The sequence below is a fragment of the Sapajus apella genome, unplaced genomic scaffold (assembly GCF_009761245.1).
Source record: "Sapajus apella isolate SASKATOON/1434 unplaced genomic scaffold, GSC_monkey_1.0 scaffold48, whole genome shotgun sequence".
In the NCBI taxonomy this organism is placed as follows: domain Eukaryota; kingdom Metazoa; phylum Chordata; class Mammalia; order Primates; family Cebidae; genus Sapajus; species Sapajus apella.
This window is the reverse complement of record NW_022436988.1, coordinates 952,146-969,683: the sequence shown is the minus strand read 5'-3', so window position 1 is coordinate 969,683 and position 17,538 is coordinate 952,146. Positions and strand designations below refer to the sequence as shown.

The 17,538-nt window shown below is 64.3% G+C and overlaps 2 protein-coding genes across 9 annotated transcripts in view; one reads left to right on the top strand and one right to left on the bottom strand.

The window, feature by feature from the left end:
* Window positions 1-1,515: 1,515 nt before the first annotated feature.
* SLC16A3 (solute carrier family 16 member 3) lies at window positions 1,516-12,047 on the top strand. 5 transcript variants are annotated; one of them, XM_032241221.1, is made up of 5 exons: window positions 1,516-1,534; window positions 8,480-8,728; window positions 9,166-9,309; window positions 9,535-10,296; window positions 11,275-12,047. In XM_032241221.1, the coding sequence occupies exons 2-5, from the start codon at window positions 8,506-8,508 to the stop codon at window positions 11,547-11,549; spliced, it is 1,404 nt and encodes a 467-aa protein (XP_032097112.1). In that variant the 5' UTR covers window positions 1,516-1,534; window positions 8,480-8,505; the 3' UTR covers window positions 11,550-12,047. The 5 variants fall into 5 exon arrangements, with proteins under 5 accessions (XP_032097112.1, XP_032097111.1, XP_032097108.1 ...); XM_032241220.1 differs by lacking the exon at window positions 1,516-1,534 and adding an exon at window positions 1,637-1,655; XM_032241217.1 differs by lacking the exon at window positions 1,516-1,534 and adding an exon at window positions 1,977-2,074.
* Window positions 11,592-17,538, bottom strand: part of CSNK1D (casein kinase 1 delta) — a 43,815-nt gene continuing 37,868 nt past the window's right edge. For 2 of the 4 annotated variants that reach the window (XM_032241224.1, XM_032241223.1), the window contains one exon: window positions 15,119-17,310. Coding sequence is in view for 3 of the 4 variants with exons in the window: in XM_032241223.1 (XP_032097114.1) it covers window positions 17,260-17,310 (51 nt within the window). In the remaining variant the exon portion in view is untranslated. Of the gene's footprint in view, window positions 12,613-15,118; window positions 17,311-17,538 lie in introns of those variants that run through there. The other 2 variants (XM_032241222.1, XM_032241225.1) reach the window with 2 other exon arrangements.

Below are 17,538 nucleotides of genomic sequence, written 5' to 3'. Positions count from 1 at the left end.
GTGGAAGGTGTTTTGGTGGATTCAGTAGGGGCCCCAAGCCCAGCTGGCAGGCCTGGTGACTCAACAGTCTGGGATCAGGAGCGCGGTGCCCCCGCCTCCCCGGCCGGCAGTGCCTCGTGGGGGACCCCTCCCCACAGCTGTCCGGGGTGTCCCACGCCCCTCGGCTGCTCTCCGTCACTGCTGTGCCCCCAGCCTCCGTGGAAAGTGACGAATCGCCCGGTGGGAGAAGACGGGAGCGCCACCTGCCCTGGGCGGGAGCACGGGCCCACCACGTGGGGCGTTCATCCACGAAGTCCGAAGACCCCTCAGCGGGCGGGCGTCAAGGGGGGCCGTTTCCTCACCCCTTGCCACAGGCCTGGGTTCTGCTCAGCGGCACGTGCTCTCATGTTCATGTTTCTCAGCTCTTGGCGATGCCGCCATCGTGGGCGCGCTCATAACATGACGCTGAAAGGACCGCGGCCCTGTTGGGCTGGGCGCCCGAGGGCTGCGCTGCGGGTGGGGACGCCGCGGCCCGCACGGCCTCCGCCTGCCCTGCGGAGGGTCCTCCGCCGATGCCCGCTGCCTCCTTTGTGTGAAGGGGTCACACTGGGGTTCGGGGGCCCGCAGCTCCCCCGAGGGTGCCTCCCCAGGTTCCTGGTCTCCTGAGAGCGGACCGGACACAGGGCGTTTGCAGAAAGCGATTCGGAGAGAAACGGGAGGAGCAGCCGCCACGTGTCACACGGAGGAGCCGGAAAGGGGGTCCCGGGCGGAGAGCGGCCTCCGCACTGCGCAGAGGGAACCGGGACGGCGTCGGGGGGACCGGCTGCCACCGGGGCGGCGGGACCCGAGGGAAGTCCCGGGGAGGGAAAGACGGCGTCACGAAGGGAGCGCTCCCGAAGGGACCCAACATGGAGTCCGAGGGGTGCGAAAAAGGGGGCGCCCGACCTGGGAGGACCCCCGCCTTCCCCAAGGCCCCGGCCAGGGGAAGGAGATCCTTTAAACCTCCGCCGGAGCGACTGAGTCTTCGTTTCTTCCCGCGCCCGCGAAATTTAAACAGAAACCGTTAAACCCCCGGATGGGGAGATGGGCGGGGGCGCAGCGCTGGGTTCCCGCCCCCAAAACTGCGCCCCTCGCGGGCCCGGAAAGGGAGAAGCTCCCCTCAAACGCGCGGCGGCCGCAGGAGCCCCGGGCGGGCCCGAGGGGCCGGGACCGGGAAAGCGTCCCGCGGGCGGCAACTGGCGGCCCCGGTCCAGGCCAGCAAAGGCCTCGCGCCCCGGAGCTGCCTCGGACGCCGGCGCCAGGAGCGCCCCGTTATTCCGTGTAACGGGCGGGAGAAGCGCCTCCCGGGCCGGCGGGTCCGCAGCGCTCGCCTCTCCGGATGCGAGCGCGCGGCCTCTGCGCCCGGTTCTGCGCAGGGCTGAGTGGGCGGCCTCGTGGGGCCCCGCCGGGCGCGGAGCCACCCGGGGAAACGGAAGTTCAGGGAGGGCGAGGCCTCGCCCCGAATCCCGGCAGCAGAGGCCGCGCCCGGGGGGAGGCGGAGGTCTGGACGGGGCAGGTCGGACCGTGGCCTCAGCGAGGAGGACCCAGGCCCCAGAGCTGAGCGAGGCGCCGGCACCCCCCAGTCACAGGGGCTCCGGCGTTGGGGGGCCAGGCGTCGCGCTCCGCTCCGAGCCGGGGTACTCTGCATCCGCGGTCTTGGGAGGGGAAGCGGAGGGACGCGAGGACGACGCGAGCCTGGACGCCCATCCCAGCGCCGGGGGCGGGCGAGGCCGGGTGGCCCCAGTCGCGGGGTGCGGAGGGGGCGGGTCTGGCCCGGCGAGAAGCGCAGCTCTGGGCGGGGGGGCGAACGGGGCCGGTTCCGGGTCGGGGGATCTTGGGGCTCGGCGGGGATTGCGGGACGCGCCGTCGGGGAGCTGCGGCCCGGGAACCCCCCCGGCGGCGGCTCGGGGTCCGGGCGGGGCGCGCAGGGGCGGCGCCAGGCCGTGACGTGCGCGGGGGACGTGCCGCGCGAGCGACCGAACACTTAAAGTCGCCCCCGGCGCGGAGCCGGGCGGCAGAGGCGGCAGAGGCGGGCGCGGCGGCCCAGCGGCGGCAGGTAGGCGCGGCCCGGATGCTCGGCGCGCGGGTCGGGGCCCAGGAGCTTCTGAGCCGCCCGGGGCGCCAAGCCAGTGCCCGGCAAGGGGGTGGCTTCTGGGTCCGCGCTCTCACCCCGCCCCAACTTCGCCCGTCAGGTCCGGGGGCGCCCGGGGCATGGACTAGCTTTCCCGCCCCCTGCGGCCCCCACCCAGAGCCAGCCGCGCCCCTCCGCGCCCTCGCATCCCTGGCTGCCCAGCCTGGCCTTCCCGGGTCCGGCCCGGCGCCCACCCGTCGGGCGGCTTCAGGGGCTGGGCTCCGGCCCGGAGGTGGCTGCGCCAGCGGCCAAGCCCGGTCCGGGTATAAATAGCTCGGTCCGCAGCGGCGGCGGCGGCGGGGGGCGCGGGCTATATTTGGCGGGGCTCCTGCAGCCCTCCCCGTGGGGGTGGCCTCCCCGAGGGAGTGGGGAGCACGTGCGCTCGGGCCGTGGCGCTTTCCCCGTTTGCGTCACCCTAAACACTCACCGACCCACGCCCGCCCTCGGGCAATGACTAACAGCCTGCGCGGTGCACGGAAGTTGCCCTTCTAGAGCCAGGCTGGGCTCCCTGGGTTCGCCCTACCTCCCGCCCCTTGTCCCCAGCTCGTGGGAAAACCAGGCGCGGCCTTCGGTAGCCTCCCACTTCCTAACCCTTGCCTCAGTTTCCCTATCCTAAAAGTGAGTTGCTCAGGCGCCTCCTCGGGTGTTGGGCCCGTCAAGGGACAGGGGCCGCAGAGTGGAAGGGAAGCCTTGGCTCTGGCCAGGGCTACCGGGGGCGGCTGGAGTCAGTGAGGAACGACGGGGCAGCGTCGGGCCGCCGTCCTCCTCTCTGTCCTAGAGGCACCGAGCTGCGTGGCCAGGAAGCCTGGGCTGAAAGGGTCCCTCTCCTGGCCAGAGTCAGGCCTGCTGAGTGGGGGAAATGCCAGTTGGCCCCACCTCAGGGCCCAGGGTCTTCTCTACACTGAGCACGAGGGTGGGTGGTCTTGTGTCTTTTGGGGCTGGGGAGCCCAGGGTCCCAGCTTCACTGCACAGGCCTGGGAAGTCAGGTGGGTGTCGGCCTGAACGTGCTGAGAGGGACAGGAACAGCTCCCCCAGCGTGGGATGGCGGCTCGGCTGCGCTCCCTCATGGCGGGCAGGAACTGGCAGAGGGGTGCTAGGACGCCATGGGGGGTTTCTGCCCCCAGCGAGGCTCTGAGTACATAGGAACACTGTCTTGGCAGGTGCAGGGTCTTTCCCCTGGACTCCGTGGTGTGGACAGGGCTTGGAGTAGGAATCTAGAGGCCTGGTCCCAAGACAAGCTTGGTAACGACCCCATGTGACCTTGGGCAGGGCCTGCCATCCAGGCCACCCAGAAAGCCATGTGTCCCCAGTGACTTTGAGGGCTGGCTTAGTGGTGGGTCCTGGGGTGACCTGGCCACATGGGGCGGAAAGGCCAGTGCCACTCCCTCGAGTGAAGAGCCAAATGTGGTCTACACTCTGGGCCCCAGCGGGGGGCCTTCTCGGCAGTGGCGCAGAGCCATTGGAGGTGCCCAGGCCCTGGCGCAGGGGCGGGGCGGGAGTAGACAGGGCTCGGGGCGTCCTCACGGCTTCTCCTGCCCGAGTCAGCCCCATCTGTGAAATGGGCCGCTCCGGGCAGCCGCACGCACAGAAGGGCCGGGCCCCGAGACTCGGAATTCACGAGTCAAAGTCCCCGAGCCGCGCCCACTCGTCCCACCTCTGCAGCAAGTGGAGCCGGCCCCGCCCTGGGGCTTCGCGGCCCGACGCCTGGCGCGGCTCCCAGGCTCCGCTGACCCGGGTGGACCCGCGCGCCCGCAATTACGGTAGCGTCCGGCAGGGCGCCTACTGCGGGCAATACGGCGGCTCCTCCTATGGCGCGGTCACGTCCCCCACGTCCCGCGGCCGGCGGGGCGGGTCCGGGCGGAGCATCCTCCTGCCCCCCTTCTCCTTCCCCGGTGGGCTCCGCCCAGCCTCCCCCACAAGCGCCGACCCCTGCCCGCCGAGCCCGGAAGCCAGAGCCGTCAGGCAATCGTCCAGCCCGGTCAGGGGCGCACCGAGGAGGGGCCTTTCCTAGCAAGGGTGGAGCTCTGGGCTCCCCCTCCGCCCCCGCCCCCCTGCCTCCTCCGCGTCCCCCCTCCCCACGGGTCCCCACGACGCCTGCTGGGAGGCCATGGCGGGGGAGCCTCCTGACCCGAGTTCCCCTCCGGGCTGGGCTTCCGGACACCGGCTTTAGGGTGGAGGGGTGCACGGGAGTCCAGGAATAGGACGACGTGGCTTCGCGGAGGGGCGGCCTTGAGGGGTCCATGAGGCCTCCGACGTGGGGGACGGCGGCTCTGGACCAGCTCTGGCTCCCACCGCCTCCCGGCCCCAGGGCGGTGACCTCAGCTTGCAGAGAAGCGGGTTCCAAGCTCTGAGACCCCGCAGTGGCAGCTCAGGGATGAAGCCTGCTGTGGCGCAGGCAGCCTCCATTTTCCACGTGGGACTTGTGCCCAGCAACCCTTGGGGCACCAGTTGGGGGGCTCCTGGTCCTGGGTGGAAGTGGCCAATCTGCAAATGAGGCCTGTGTGTCTGCCCCACCGGGCCCTGCCGTGATGATGTGAGTGGACACGGTGTCGGCACAGGCATGCGCGCGAGTCTGAGACGGGGTACAGGGCTCAGGCCTGGGCAGCCCCTTGTCCAGCGTCCACTCCCTGACACCCCGGCCCCCAACACCTTTGCAGATGGCTGGGCCTGAGCTGCAGGGAGGGGCTGGTGCTCCTTCCTGGTTTGCACAAGGGGAAGAACAACTCAGGGAGGCCCCTCCCTGGGTGCAGCGCCCTCCTGCCCTCCTGGAACCCCTTGCCAACCCCAAGCTAACCAAAGGGTGGGGGAGGGGGCTGCTTCCTTGGTCCTGGGCAGCTCCCAGGGATCCAGGAAGGAAAGAAATTGCCCTATTCCTGCCCCGCCTCCTGCCTGGGCCACAAAGGCAGGGCCAAGGCCCATCCTTCAAAGGCTGGAGTCAGTTAGGTAACAGGCCACTGCCCAGGGGCTCAGGCCACTGTACAGACCCAGACAACGGGCTGACAGTCCAGCGGAGGCCTCAGCGAGGTGGTGGTGCTGCTCGACCTGAGGACCTAAGCGGGGGAGGGGTCTGCAGGTCCAGGGTGCCCAGTGCTCCCAAGGAGGTGAGTGGGGTTTCTGGAGAGGCCTGGAGGAGCCAGCTGGGCAGCTGGGCTCAGGTTCGAGACCCTTTCTGTATGTGTGTTGCCATAGACCCTGCAGGACCTGGCATGGTCTTCCAAGCCTTCCAGGCTGGTGACCGGGCAGTGCAGGGGTCCAACCTGGCAGGCGCCCAGGTCCTGAGGGCTTCATGGCTGAGTCCTGGACCCTTGAGGGAACTGCTTGCTCATGAGGAATCATGAGGGCTGGAATCATGAGGGCACATGGCTCTGGGATGTGGGGGTCTCCTGGAAGGGTCCTCCCCACGCACCCCTGCCCCAGACCTCCCTGCTCAGCTTTAGCAGCCCGGAGTTGTGGGGCCTTTGGGGACCAGCTCTCCAGGCAACCCCACCTGGGAGATCAGCTTTCTCAGCCCAGGGGCCAGGTTATTTCTGGGTGGGTTGGCATGCTTCCTGGGAGCGCGGTGGGGGGGGGGGTGACAGTAAATGTCAGGGGAAGGCCAGCCTGTAGTGTGTGCCCACGGAGAAGCCAATGCTTGGTGGCTGTGGTGTGGCTCCAGGCAGTGCAGCCCCAGGGCTGTCCTTGGAACCTCAGCCAGCCTGCACCTCAGTCCATCGTGATGCTGGGGTTATCCTGGGAGACAGAGACTGTGGACTGTCATTTCGTGCCCCTTCCCCTACTGCATCTCCTGTGGAATCCCCTGCCCCAAGCTGTGTGGGCACAGCCGGCTCAAAGTCAGCCCCTGGACAACAGGCTGGAGTCGGAACTCATGGAGCCATTTCAGTCTGGGTGACTGGCACCCCAGCCTGGGTGAGGACAGATGACAGTGCCAGGCTGTGGTGTGGAAGCTTCTTGTCCAAATGCCTCATCTCCTTGACACAGAAGATGGCCCTCCCCACGTGAGCATCACGTGGAAGCCACAAGCTCCTCAGGTCCCAGAACATGCTGTGCTCTCCTGGCCAGTGAGCCCTGGCACTGCCCCAACCGTCTGCCAGCCCTCCTTGACCCTAGTCCAGGGGGCACCACATATCCTGAGGGCGGCCGTCATCCCCTGCCTCCCCATGCGCCCTCGTCTGTCTCCTGAGGACGCTGGCGGGCATCAAATGCTGGGTTTGCCTGCGTTCCCTGCCCCCGCTGGTACAGCCCAGGTAGACTCAGAGACCCTGGTGCTTGTTTTTGGAGGGGACCTGGGGTATGCGGAATCTGTTTCTATTTGTTGTATATACATTTCCTTCCTTGGCCTTGCATGGTCCATTTGATGTATTTTAAAAAGTGTAAACCCACAATCCCAAACAAGCTGGGACCTGAGGCCGTCAATCCCTCCTGTCTCCCCATGGCCCGCATTCTGCATCCTGTTCCTGTTTCATTCCTCAAGTGCATGTATTTTTAGCATCTTGTAGTTACCCTGCTATGTAGTGTCATCTTAGGGAACTTTTAAACTTGATGCCGGTATGAGCAGGACCTAGCCTGCTGCTGAGGGACCCCAGGCAGTGTCCTGTCTCAGGCACTGTGGTGGGGCATCCGGTGCCCTGGTGCAGGCAGAGGCAAAAGGTGCTCCTGGGTTTCCCAGAAATGGTCCCAAGGCCTTGGCCCCAGGGAGCCAGCGCAGGCTCTGGGGGTGGGGCTCTGGGGGTGGGCCTCTGGGGAGGGCCTGTTCCGTTCCAGTGGGCAGCATGTGATCATGCAGCCACAGCTGGCTCCCCTCATCAAGCGGCATTTCCCAGTGACAGTGACTGCGTGGAACACTTGGGGAGCCCTTAAAGACCATCCTCAGACCTCTGAAGCAGGGACTCCAAGGGGCACAGCACCTGTGGTGGGGCCGGTCCAGCAGGCTGGATTCGGGGAGGGCCCAGAGGAGGAGGAGCAGGCACAGAACTGAAACTCACCCAGCAAAGGTCCTTGCCCTTGTGCAGGTCCGGCCTCTAGTTATGTGTCGGCGTTAGAGACAAAGGCAGGCTGTCCAGGTGGGACCCACCAGGTTAGGGAGCTGTGGACACGCTTGCAGGAGGAATCCAAGGAAAGGGGGTGGTGGTGGAGCCCCACAGATTGTGTCTCGGGTGGTCGTGGAGCTTGCCCCGCAGGCCTGCTGCTGCCTCCTGGGGCGCTGGTTCACAGTATGGCCCCAGGAGGGAGAAGCCAAGCTGGCTGGACTAGACCACTCAAGGCCTTGGGTTGCAGTCCTTGGTGAGGAGGGAGACAGGTGACTTCTTGGTAGGGCGGCGCATGAAGATGGAAGTCTGGCCCTGGCTTCCAACTTCACTCTCCCCCACACGCGCTAAGCTCCTGGAGTTTACAAAAGGGATGCCAGCTTCAGACATGGGGGCTGCTGTGGTTTGCTCTGGTGGGATGGATGGAAGCCTCCCTGGCCCCCGCCTCCCATGGAGGCTCCAGACATTCCTGAGTTCAAGCTGCAGCCTGTGGGTCACTCCAGGCAGAGGTGGAGTGAGCCTCTTCCCACTGGAAGTCACTGAGCAAGCACGCCGGTGGGAGGCAAGGGGGCCTCCAGGGACACGAGGCCGGCTCTGCCCCACTTCCCCACCCCACCTCTAATACTGCAGCCCCTGTGCTGCTAACTGTCCCCTCCAGCCAGGCGCCCAGGCTCTCCCAGCCAGCAACTGTCCCTCCTCTTGCTGCAGGCTCCTGGCGGGCTCCACGGAAGCCAAAGCGGGCCCTCGGGGGCAGAAGAGCCAGGGCAAGGCACATTCCACCTAGATTTAGACAGGGAGAGGCCTAGAGGACACCACCTCCAGAGGCCCCAGGGCAAGCTTGGTGCTGGGGACTGAAGGTGCAGGCTGCTGCCAGAATCACAGTGTGCGAGGCCCCTGCTCAGCACAGGTCAGCCAGGAGAACGGGCCAGGGCAGAAATGACGGCCAGACCCACGTTCCTGCCGGGGGCTGCTCACCCCGGGAGGTAATCTGAGTCCTGGCTGAGCCCAAAAAAGCCACTGCCCTTTAGAGCCAGCTGTGTGGGTGCAGGAGGCAGTGCGGAGGGAGGTGGGTGGACTGGGACCCCCAATTGCTGGCCTCCCTGCAAACCCTCCTGCCTGCATCAAGCAGCGTCAGGGGGCCACTAGTGTGGGTGCTGGGCAGCTGCCCCCCGGCTGAGCTCCTGGGGCGTCTGGCCCAGGTGCCAGCCCCAGGTGTGTGTGGCACCCCGCTCGTGTCCCTCCCCTGCCGGGCTGCAGTTGGGGGTAGTAACCCGGGCAGCCTGAGTCAGCCTGCTTTCTCTCTCAGGTGAGGCGGAACCAGCCCTCCTGGCCATGGGAGGGGCTGTGGTGGACGACGGCCCGACGGGCGTCAAGGCCCCCGACGGCGGCTGGGGCTGGGCCGTGCTCTTCGGCTGCTTTGTCATCACCGGCTTCTCCTACGCCTTCCCCAAGGCCGTCAGTGTCTTCTTCAAGGGGCTAATGCAGGAGTTTGGGATCGGCTACAGCGACACAGCCTGGATCTCCTCCATCCTGCTGGCCATGCTCTACGGGACAGGTGAGGGCAGCCTCACACCAGACCCCCCCCCATCTGGGGCTCTGCTGGCAGATCCTGCCAGGCACAGGAGTCCATGTGTGGCTGGGCTTGGCACAGCGCCTTCCACCCGCTCCCCAGGGAACCCTGGAGGGAAGCCCTTGGGGCTGGGATCCTGCTGGGCAGCGGCAGGGTGAAGTCCATCCTGGCCCCCGTCCAAACGTGTTGGCTGTATTTATAGACAGTCCAAGAGGACAGGGCTCCAACAGCCGTTCTTGAAAAGATGTCTGTTCCTGACTGCAGGACCAGTGCGGCCCAGCGGGCAGCGCTCGTGTTATTAGCTCTGTGCTTGGGGAGCCAGCCACAGGGTGCCCCTAGCATCCCGCCGAGGGAGGGGTGGTGTGGGCAGGGGAGGCCAGCTGCAGGCCTGGGCCCGCCCCCTCAGCTGCCGCCCTCCGCAGGCCCGCTCTGCAGCGTGTGTGTGAACCGCTTTGGCTGCCGGCCCGTCATGCTTGTGGGGGGCCTCTTCGCGTCCCTGGGCATGGTGGCTGCGTCCTTCTGCAGGAGCATCATCCAGGTCTACCTCACCACTGGGGTCATCACTGGTGAGTGGGGCCGCAGGTGCCAGGAGGGGGCGGGGCTGTGCCCTTGTGCTGCTTGTCCTGGTCTCTGGAGGACAGCAGGGCAGGTGGCTGCGGGGCGTCTGGCTTCACCTCACTGTCCCCTTCTTGAGTGTGTGGGTGGCAGGGCCTCTGCGCACTGGGAGCCCTGGGGGCAGAGACGAGGGTCTTGGCCCTGGGGGGGCTCTCACCCCATTCCCTTTCCTCCAGGGTTGGGTTTGGCGCTCAACTTCCAGCCCTCGCTCATCATGCTGAACCGCTACTTCAGCAAGCGGCGCCCCATGGCTAACGGGCTGGCGGCGGCAGGCAGCCCCGTCTTCCTGTGCGCCCTGAGCCCGCTGGGGCAGCTGCTGCAGGACCACTATGGCTGGCGGGGCGGCTTCCTCATCCTGGGAGGCCTGCTGCTCAACTGCTGCGTGTGTGCCGCACTCATGAGGCCCCTGGTGGCCGTGGCCCAGCCGGGTGGGGGCTCGGGGCCGCAGCGACCCTCCCGGCACCTGCTGGACCTGAGCGTCTTCCGGGACCGAGGCTTTGTGCTGTACGCCGTGGCTGCCTCAGTCATGGTGCTGGGGCTCTTCGTGCCGCCCGTGTTTGTGGTGAGCTACGCCAAGGACCTGGGTGTGCCCGACACCAAGGCGGCCTTCCTGCTCACCATCCTGGGCTTCATCGACATCTTCGCGCGGCCGGCGGCGGGCTTTGTGGCGGGGCTCGGGAAGGTGCGGCCCTACTCCGTCTACCTCTTCAGCTTCTCCATGTTCTTCAACGGCCTTGCGGACCTGGCGGGCTCCACGGCGGGTGACTATGGTGGCCTGGTGGTCTTCTGCATCTTCTTCGGCATCTCTTACGGCATGGTGGGGGCCCTGCAGTTCGAGGTGCTCATGGCCATTGTGGGCACCCACAAGTTTTCCAGCGCCATTGGCCTGGTGCTGCTGATGGAGGCGGTGGCCGTGCTCATCGGCCCCCCGTCTGGAGGTGAGCGCTGGGCCCTCAGGCAGTTCCCCACGCCTGCCTTCCGGTCAGATGCCCGCTTTGCAAGGCAGGGATGCGCACCCCTCGGCAGCCACCCACTGTGGGACTCAGAGCTGGAGGGGGGTGCACTGTGTTGGGCCAAGCCTGATCCTGCCGGGGCCAGCAGGTCTCCATTAGGAGTTAGGGGCTCAGCCCGGCACAGCGTGCCCCCCGCAGACAGGGCGACCAGGGGCTGGACGGAGCAGCTCCTCCAGGCTCTTGTCTGCAGAGGGTCCGGCCTCTAGTTATGGGTCAGCATCAGAGGCAAAGGCAGGCTGTCCATGTGGGACCCACCAGGTTAGAGGGCTGCGGACAGGCTTGCAGGAGGAATCCAAGGAAAGGGGGTGGGGGTAGAGCCCCAAAGATGGTGTCTCGGCAGCAGTTTCGGGCAACCCACAGCCAGTTTTTGCATTTTGGGGCCTTTCCTTTTTGAAGGCTAGCTGAGCTAGCACTTGAGGGAACTGAGTTCTGACTGGAGCACCCTCACCCAGGCTCTGGTTGCCTGGCAAGGGAGGGTCCTGGGCTTGGGGGGGGGGGCCAAAGCCTCACCACCTGACTCCTGGGGTCCGAGGTAGCCGGGAAACAGGGCCGGTGCTGAACGCAGCAGGGCTTCTGGGGCTGCCAGCTGGAAGCGTCGGGGGGATCTGGGGACCAGCGTGACTCCCACCAAGGAGTCCAAGGCCCAAACTCCCCTCAAAGCCACTGCTGTTTTTAGCCTCTAAGTCTTGGCTTCCCTGGGGAGGAGGGAGGGAGGCTGAGGATGCCCCCAGCTAGAACATGGAGGGAAGAGAACACTTCCTGGTTCCAGGAGCTGGGAGAAACACAGGGTGGCCCCTGTGTGCTACAGACACCGAGGAGACATCAGCTTGGGTGGGGCCCTGGGCACCCGGGGACAGCTGCACCTGCACAAGAGTGGCTGGGACTGACCGGGTCTTCCTGCAGGCAAGCTCCTGGACGCGACCCACGTCTACAAGTACGTGTTCCTCCTGGCGGGGGCCGAGGTGGTCACCTCCTCCCTGATTTTGCTGCTGGGCAACTTCTTCTGCATCAGGAAGAGGCCCAAGGAGCCACAGCCTGAGGCAGCGGCCGTGGAGGAGGAGAATCTCCACAAGCCCCCCGCACATGCGGGGGTGGACTCCAGGGAAGTGGAACATTTTCTGAAGGCTGAGCCTGAGAAAAACGGGGAGGTGGTTCACACCCCAGAAACCAGTGTCTGAGTGGCTGGGAGGGGCCGGCAAGCACAGGGAGGAGGTACCGAGGCTGGCAACGCTTGCTATTTATTTTACAAACAGGACTGGCTCGGGCAGGGCCACGCTGGGCTCTGGCTGCCAGCTTAGCAGATCGTCGCCTGATCAGTGTTTTGCAGGGGGAGGTGGCGGGGCAGGAACTGTGTCATTCCAGAGTGGATCTGCGGTGAAGCCAAGCCTCGAGGTTACAAGGCATCCACAACAGGGGCCCCGCCTGCTGGTCCCAAATGGCCTGCGGCCACTATTGTGCTCAAGGACCTAGAAACCCATGCCGCAAGATGAGATGACTTTAGTCCAAGGGTGGGCTGCGGACAGGCTGGTGGGGCAGGTGCTGTGTGGGGCCCTCTCCAGCCCATCCTACCCTGGGTTCTTACGTGCGGCCTGCACCCACCCCTCGGTGTCTTTGGGGATGGCTTCTGCCACCCCTGGAAGGTGGAAATAAACCTGTGTGTGGGTGGAGTGTCAGGATGGTCTTCTGGGAGTGTGTGGTTTTGCTGTGTGGCCTGACTGCGCCCCGAATCTCGGGTCTGCTGATGGCCTGGTTCCTGCAGTGGCTCTGTCCTCGCCAGCTTTCCCTGCAGTGGCAGAGTGTTCGTGGTGGGGCAGGCACTGTGTGGAGAGGGATGCAGGGCAGGTGCCTGGAGGCTTCTGTGCCAGGGGGGTCTCTGAAACGTGCCAGGGAGCCCATAAGTGGTATTTAGATGGGAGCTGGGGTGGAACAGGCCACTTTGTTCACTGGTGTGTAGAACCGGGACTCTCCTGCCGTCCCTTTCTCATCCCCTGGCTGAGTGAAGTGTGCCCAGTGGCCAAGGCCGCTCTTTGTGCCCCATCCTCCATTCAGCCCGGCCCAGCACTTGTGCTTATCCTGAGCACCTAACACCCACCTGCCCTCGTGGCCAGCAGTGGCCTGCGTGGCTGGGAGCCCGGTCAGAGGCCGCCGGGGCCCTCAGTAGGTGCGTCGCGGGCGCTGGGGACGGCAGCGGGTGCCCTGGCGGGCCGCGTGCAGCCGGAGAGACGCCACATCCCTGCTCCTCTGCAATGAAAAGCAAGCGAAAGTGCACATCTCAGCCCCAGCTGCCCCCATCTGCCCCGGGCCTTGCCCCAGCTGGGCTTGAACTCTCCCTTCCCCAGAGTTCCCTGGAACTCTGTAGCCTCAGGGCTGTGGAGGCCTCCACCAGGGCTCAGGCAGTGCTGGCAGCTGCAGGGATCAAGGTGGAGCGCTGCACAGCCAGGGCCATGTGTCTGGAGTCCACCAGCCCCACCCAGAAGCTGAAGGGAGCAGGAGGTGGTGGGAGCAGGCAGCCTGGGTCTCAGAGGACACATGGCCTTCCTTGGCCGGCCCTCCCACGTCAGAGCCCCAGGGAGGCTGCTCAGACCAAGGGGGTACCCGCTCTGGACCTGGCTGTCCCTGGTTCTGCTGGCCTTGTGAGTGTGACCTGGGCTTACGAAGGAACTGGCAGGGAGATCGTGGGCCAGGTAGGAGGTGCCCGTTCCTGGGACCCTCTGTGTCCAGATATCTCGGGCCCTCACCCTCCCCTAGGCAGGATGTGGGCCCTCCATTTCAACTCTCACCCCTGATGTGCCTCACTCTGGTCCCCACACCCAGAGCACACAGCAGAGCCCCAGCAGGGCTGCTGCCGGAGAGACGTGCCTGAGGGACACTGCTCAGTGATTCAGGAGTGGTCCAGATGTGGAAAGGTCACCATGCTCGGCTGGGGTCCCTGCACTGTAGGGTGGGCATGAGTGGGTGCGAGTTCTGCCACCTCCTTCGGCTGGTGCTTTTATGGGAGAGAAGCCGCTGGGCAGTCAGTCTGGTCTGACCCGGCAGGTGGGATCGAGGGGGAGGGAGGCCTGTAGCCCACTGGAGGAAGCTGGGGGCACAGCTACCCCCAACCCTGGGGACAGATTCTGGTGCCAAAAGTGGCCCAGGTCTAATGTGCTATGAAGACACCCTGACCAGACACACATCCATCCAGAACCCACTGGTACGTGGAGTGGGGGATGGGGGGGCACAGACATCGTCATGTGACCCCAGATCAGTGGGAGGAAGAGAGGTGCCCGCCTGGCTGGGCCTTCCCTGAGAACAGCCCTGGAACAGATGTGTACAGGGCCCCTGCTGGGGAGGGGACAGGGGCACAGGAGACCCCAAAAGGGCCTAGTGGCCCCAGATGGTGCCATCCTCTGCCTTCTGAGGGGTCTGTGCTGAAGCTCCGGGGAGGCGCTGCCTAGCACCTGAAGGGCCTGCTTTTCTCAGTGTCTAAACCATGTCTGAGGACACAGACCCAGCCAGACTCAGGTTCAGAGAACAGACCCTCTAACCCGTGCGCACTGGCCCTCGCAGGTGAGAGATGCGCTGCAGAGCCGCCACCCAGCACGCCTGGCAGACGAGCAGCCCCTACTCCCTCTCAGGGCAGGGAAACCCAGGGGGGAGGCGGTGGGTCTGGGAAGGTCAGGCAGGAGCTGGAACACGGGTCTTGCCATTTTCTGGTTGGGGCTGGTATGGCACTGAGTGGGGTGGGGGCTGAGCCTCACCCATGGCCACAGTGAGGCCCCACATGGCATCTCAGTCTGCGCCAGCAAGAGGGAACCATGTGAGGTAGCCTGGAGACAGGAAGGCTGGGAAGCCAGCTCAGGATGTCCAGGGTACTGTCAGAATGGCCAAGAGGAAGGGCCCGGGGGGAGGCAAAGTCAGGGCAGGAGGGGCTGGCAGAGCTCCAGGCCAGGGGTACCCCCCGGGTTGGGGCAGGAGCATGTCACAGGCAGAGTCGGCGGGACAGCCCTGGAATCCCCTCAGCACATACCCACGGGGGGCTCAGAAAGCGACACTATTCTTAGTTCCAGCAACCTCCAAGCAAGCTGCCTCAAGTCCTTGTTGCACTTTGACTACAAACAGGCATATTCTCATCTCGGACAGCGCAGCCTGCCGGCATGGCTGTGACCAAGGGAACAAGGGAGTGGCCTGGAGTGGTGAATGGAGAGTGTGGGCTGGAGGTGGCGGGAGGAGCTGGGAGGGGAGGTGGCCTAGCCCAGCTGAGCTCACCCACACAGAGTTGGTGGTGACCCATCGGTGCAGACCTCCCTGCTCCGGCAGCCTGAGCCCCTCAGAAGGGGTCCACTGCTGTGAGATCCTGGGGAGGCAGGGCGGAGAGGAACTGCACGGAACTGCATCTTCGTGTCTGTGCAGGGCCATCAGGGGCAGCTCCCAGGCTTCACGGAGCAGCGTGGCTCTCTGGCGACAGGAGCAGACAGGCGCTCACCGCAGGTGGCTGAGGGCAGTGGAGGTCAGAGGCTCTCCAGAACCACCACACAGAACTTGCGTGGGCTTCTGTGTGCGTGCCGGAGCCTGAGCGGGGGGCACGGGGAGGAGCAGCTGCCACCCCTCCCTGCCCAGCAGGAGGCCCAGCGTGCAGCTCTCCCAGACCAACAGGATGAGAAAGAACAAACAGCTGTCTCAAAAGAGGATTTTCACATGGTTTACCTCAACACATGGAAAAATCTCAAGCCGATGAAATAAAAGACCACATGGAAAGGGCAGGGAAGAAAGGTAGAAGTCATTATGAATTTATTATTTACACAGTTGTTAAAGTACACAAATACAGTGGCCATACAAACGCACAGCTTGGAGACTGGTCGCCAGAGCACAGGTCGACACGGACGTCCTACCTACGTTTCCTGCACGGGACGATGGGGACTAGATACTGGGCACGGACTGTCACTACCACGCTCCAAGGACACAACCCAGCAAGGTTCAGGCTGGAGCCCGGGCACAGAGCTGCCTTGCACAAATGTTCTGGCACTACATCAGGACCACGGATATTTACAAAGCAAGCTTGCGCCACTTCAGGCCACAGCCGCAACGCCTTGCTGGGTGGGAGACAGCTACCCTCAGGAAGGCATCAAGCAACAAAGAAAATCTCTAACTCGGCTCTGACCCACCCCAACCTCCCTCTGTACTTCCAGACACACAGCCCCCACCTGCTCAAGGCCCTGCACTCCAAAATGCTTACAAGGTAACCAGCTTAGGATTCAGAAAGCACCCACGGGCTCAGACAAGACGGCCAGCCGGCTGGGACAGTGCACAACTGTGTTACGGGATGCCTACCAGTTACGGCATCCGGGGAACTCTGGGGAAGGGAGGGAAGAACCAAGCTGCACACCTTCGGGGCCCCCGAGTCCAAAGGGAATGTCCTCTATGACAGGGCGATGGAGGAGTGCCTGCGAACACACACTGCACTGCGTGTCTGGATCAGGAGTGCACGGCCACTGGCTACCACCCGACTGCTACGGAATGAGAGGTGAGAAGGCATCCCGGGAACCACAGAGCACAGCAGCGTGAGCCCGGTGCAGCACCAGCTCACGGAGGTCGCCTGCCTTCTGATGGGACTCAGCCCCACGACGCTGCTTCGCTTCCTACGGACACGCGCCCAACATAAGGTTGAAGAGCGCAGACCCTACTTCCCCAACGCGGAGGTTTTGGGTCGGGTTGGGAGAGTCACCTGCTCCTTGGCACCTCAGGGCGAGTCCCTTCGGCCCGCCGGCTTTTCTGAGCTAGTCTTGGCACCTGGCGAGGGCAGCCCCGCTGCTGGTTTTGAGCACAGGCACACACACAGATTGGGTGCCAATCGGCACGGGAGCATTTACAGTCTGTTAAGAAAACTTATCAAGTGCAAAGGCAGCAAGGCAACAAACACCAAAATAACCACACGCGCCTCTCGGTTAACAATCCGCTCCCAAGGGACCAGAAACACATCTTCCACCTTTAATCCTGGGACTCCCAACTAATCCTGCTAGGGTCTCAAAGCCTCTGCTTCCAAGTTCTTCAGAGTTCCAGCTGCCTGCCCACTTCCCGGGGAAGAAGAGGCATTGCTTTGCCTGGTAACACCCACCGCACCCCTGCTCCGAGGCAGCCTGCAGGCCCTAACTGCTCTCTGAGGGCCTCAAGAGTTCCTGACGCCAGGCATTTCATTTCAGTTATAGGAGGAGGGAGGGTGAGACCCCAAAACCAGGTAAAAGAGGTCCCACCACATCCATGCACACACACACCACAGACTTCTGATGAGAAATCTCCTCTCCAAAGTGGACAACAAAAACACTGCAAAACAAACACAACACACACCCTTGAGATCCGCCTGCACCCTCTCCCTGCCTGACTCCACTTCCTACACAAACTCCAAGCCAGCGTCTGTCTCAGGATTCCCTAGAGTCAACATCTTTTTGTAAGACCGCAAAAACAGACAAGAAAGAAACAATAAAAAGACAGATTTCTTTACACAGATTTAAGCCAATAATTTTTAGCAAAATGATACAAAACTGTCTTAACCAAGTAGAAGATTGGTAGTTACAGTGGAATCGTCGGGGGGTACAGGGCGGCCACCACTGGAGGGAGCTGAAAGGCCCTGGAAAGGGAGTCTGATTCTCTGCAATTCTCTCTGCTTTTCTTCCCAGCCCCTTTGCAACCGAGTTCACGTGGGGGGGCTGCAGTGCAGCCCCAGCGGTGGCAGCTCTCGGAGTCTGTCCGTTTAGTTTGTTTCCCCCATGAGCGTCGCTGGGTGAGTGGCCTGGAGAGCTCCCGGTGTTAACATTTCGGTCCTAGACCGGGGGACGCGTCACTAGTAAAGCCATTGGTAACAGAGTAGATCAGCCATGCATTGTCTGCCCTTCACAGCAATAAGGAGAGTTCTCATCGGTGCACGACAGACTGAAGACCACTGGAAGCCACCCGACCAGGAATCTGTCGGAGCCAAAGCACAGGAGAAGGTCAGCATGGGGCCGGGGGAGCCGGCCAGGCACTCGGGCACAGATACCACAGTGACGGCGCTGGGCAGGGAGGGGACGCACCGCCACCGCCTAGCCCCAGTCTTGACGCCTGCGCCACCAGCCACACACAGGGGCCTCTGTGGCTGGAACACGTGCTCAGCAGAACCAATGACAGGAAGACAGGAAGGAGGAAGAGGCATGC

What these genes read in the sequence shown, in the direction of transcription:
- SLC16A3 (XM_032241221.1), top strand. Translation starts at nt 8,506, where the DNA reads ATGGGAGGGGCTGTGGTGGACGACGGCCCGACGGGCGTCAAGGCCCCC. An exon ending in GGCCATGCTCTACGGGACAG is followed by an intron (nt 8,729 to 9,165) that starts GTGAGGGCAGCC and finishes CGCCCTCCGCAG; the next exon opens with GCCCGCTCTGCAGCGTGTGT. An exon ending in CACCACTGGGGTCATCACTG is followed by an intron (nt 9,310 to 9,534) that starts GTGAGTGGGGCC and finishes CCTTTCCTCCAG; the next exon opens with GGTTGGGTTTGGCGCTCAAC.